This window comes from Pundamilia nyererei, unplaced genomic scaffold (assembly GCF_000239375.1).
Source record: "Pundamilia nyererei isolate P.nyererei 1_Seehausen unplaced genomic scaffold, PunNye1.0 scaffold00174, whole genome shotgun sequence".
Taxonomy (NCBI): Eukaryota; Metazoa; Chordata; class Actinopteri; order Cichliformes; family Cichlidae; genus Pundamilia; species Pundamilia nyererei.
Window position 1 is genome coordinate 896,860 of NW_005187575.1, and position 1,557 is coordinate 898,416.

The 1,557-nt window shown below is 39.2% G+C and overlaps 1 protein-coding gene across 1 annotated transcript in view; it reads right to left on the minus strand.

Moving 5' to 3' along the window:
- Positions 1-1,557, minus strand: part of lama4 (laminin, alpha 4) — a 35,441-nt gene that overhangs the window by 12,526 nt on the left and 21,358 nt on the right. The window contains exons 15-16 of the mRNA XM_013914139.1: positions 577-762; positions 274-413 (exon numbers count right to left, since the gene is read on the minus strand). Of these exons, the coding sequence (XP_013769593.1) occupies positions 274-413; positions 577-762 (326 nt within the window). The remainder of the gene's footprint in view (positions 1-273; positions 414-576; positions 763-1,557) is intronic.

The following is a 1,557-nucleotide window of genomic DNA, read 5'->3' on the forward strand; positions in this document are numbered from 1 at the left end:
TACTAGCCACAGCTGCTGCAAGCCACTTTGAAATCCACTTCCAGTCCAGCTGATCCTTATATAATTTACCTAACTGAATCAGTGTGATGTTGCTGTTCTCCCTCTTTTGTCTTTTCTTCTATGGCTCAAAATGAAAGGGTAGGAGGGGTGCAACAACAGAGCCATGTCATCAAATATAAAATGATTGCACATGGAAGTCAGTCATCCTTTGCTCTAGTGGTAATGACTAAATTGGGATATCATTACTAAGTGTGTCAAAAGGAATGAACGAACTTTCTTGGCCACACTCCGGGCCTGGGCTATGAGCTCTCTGATCCTCATGATGTTGGTGGTCACATTGTTGACAGGCTTCTTATCCTCAACAACCTTCAGCTTGTCCAGCAGGGTAGGAACAAGCAAATTCAGGTTCTCCACTGCCAAAAAAATAATGAAGAAAAATCAACTTTAAATGTGGTTGCGAAGGAACTGTAAGTCAAAAAAGCCGATAGGAATAACAATAGCTAACATGAAAACCAGTATAGTGTGTTCTACTCATTAAATACAAATCTCATAAAATGTAGTAATTTTGATATATACCTGCTGCCCCTGCAGAGGCAACAGCCTGTTCATAGGCAGCTGTGGAGTATTCGTTATTTTTCATGTTGTTGTTCCACTCCTCTACTTTGCTGCTAATGGGGGTGATAGATTGAAGAACTTCCACTGAGCGATTCAGAGTCTCTGAAGCCACTTCTGAGGTAAACTCCAGACGTTGTGGTGTTCTGTCTGAAAATTAGTGCACATTTATAACAAACTGCAAATTCGCATGTTTAGCAACTAAAGCATTCAGTTGATGGAGATTTCTGCCAATGTCCTCCTTAGTCCTGATAATGCAGAAACTTTAAGGTAAAGAACTAATTTGGGTCCGTATTGCCAAACTATGGGAAAAAAATTGCTATGGCCAAAACAGAGAAGACATATCTGTGAAGTGAGGCTGTCCGTACGTATTTTTAAAATAGGGGAACAGAAATTGTTGAGTAAATGAGTTACTAAACCATGCACACAGACTAGGAAACTGCACAAACCTAAATGCAGAATTTTTGGATGGAAGAAGAGAAGATTATCCTTTGGACAAAGTGGGCCATATGCAAGGTTTTTATGCTAGCGGACAACAGATCACGATGTTGTCATAGTTTATTTGAGAAGGCTGTAGTTAAAGTAGTTTAATATCAAAATCTGCACATATTGTTCCTAGTATGCATTCCTGAAAGCGGTATAGTGCTATTTGTTTAAGTAGCAGAGTGTATTGGTCAAGCCCGCACCCGTGTGTATATGCAAGCTTGAGTTTCACCATTTCACAGTTTCATCAAAGTGGCAACTTTATTCAAGTCAGACTGGATTTTAGAAAAAAAGGTCTGACCATTTTAGCTGAATTTCAGCAGATCAAGCTAACTGTGAATATCCTCTATTGCTCCTGTAGTTCTGTAAGGCCTACATCTCTGATTTTCAAAGAAAGCTACTTTTTAAATTTTAACTATATAAAACCCCTGGGGGATTTATTCATCGGCTGACTTTATACAT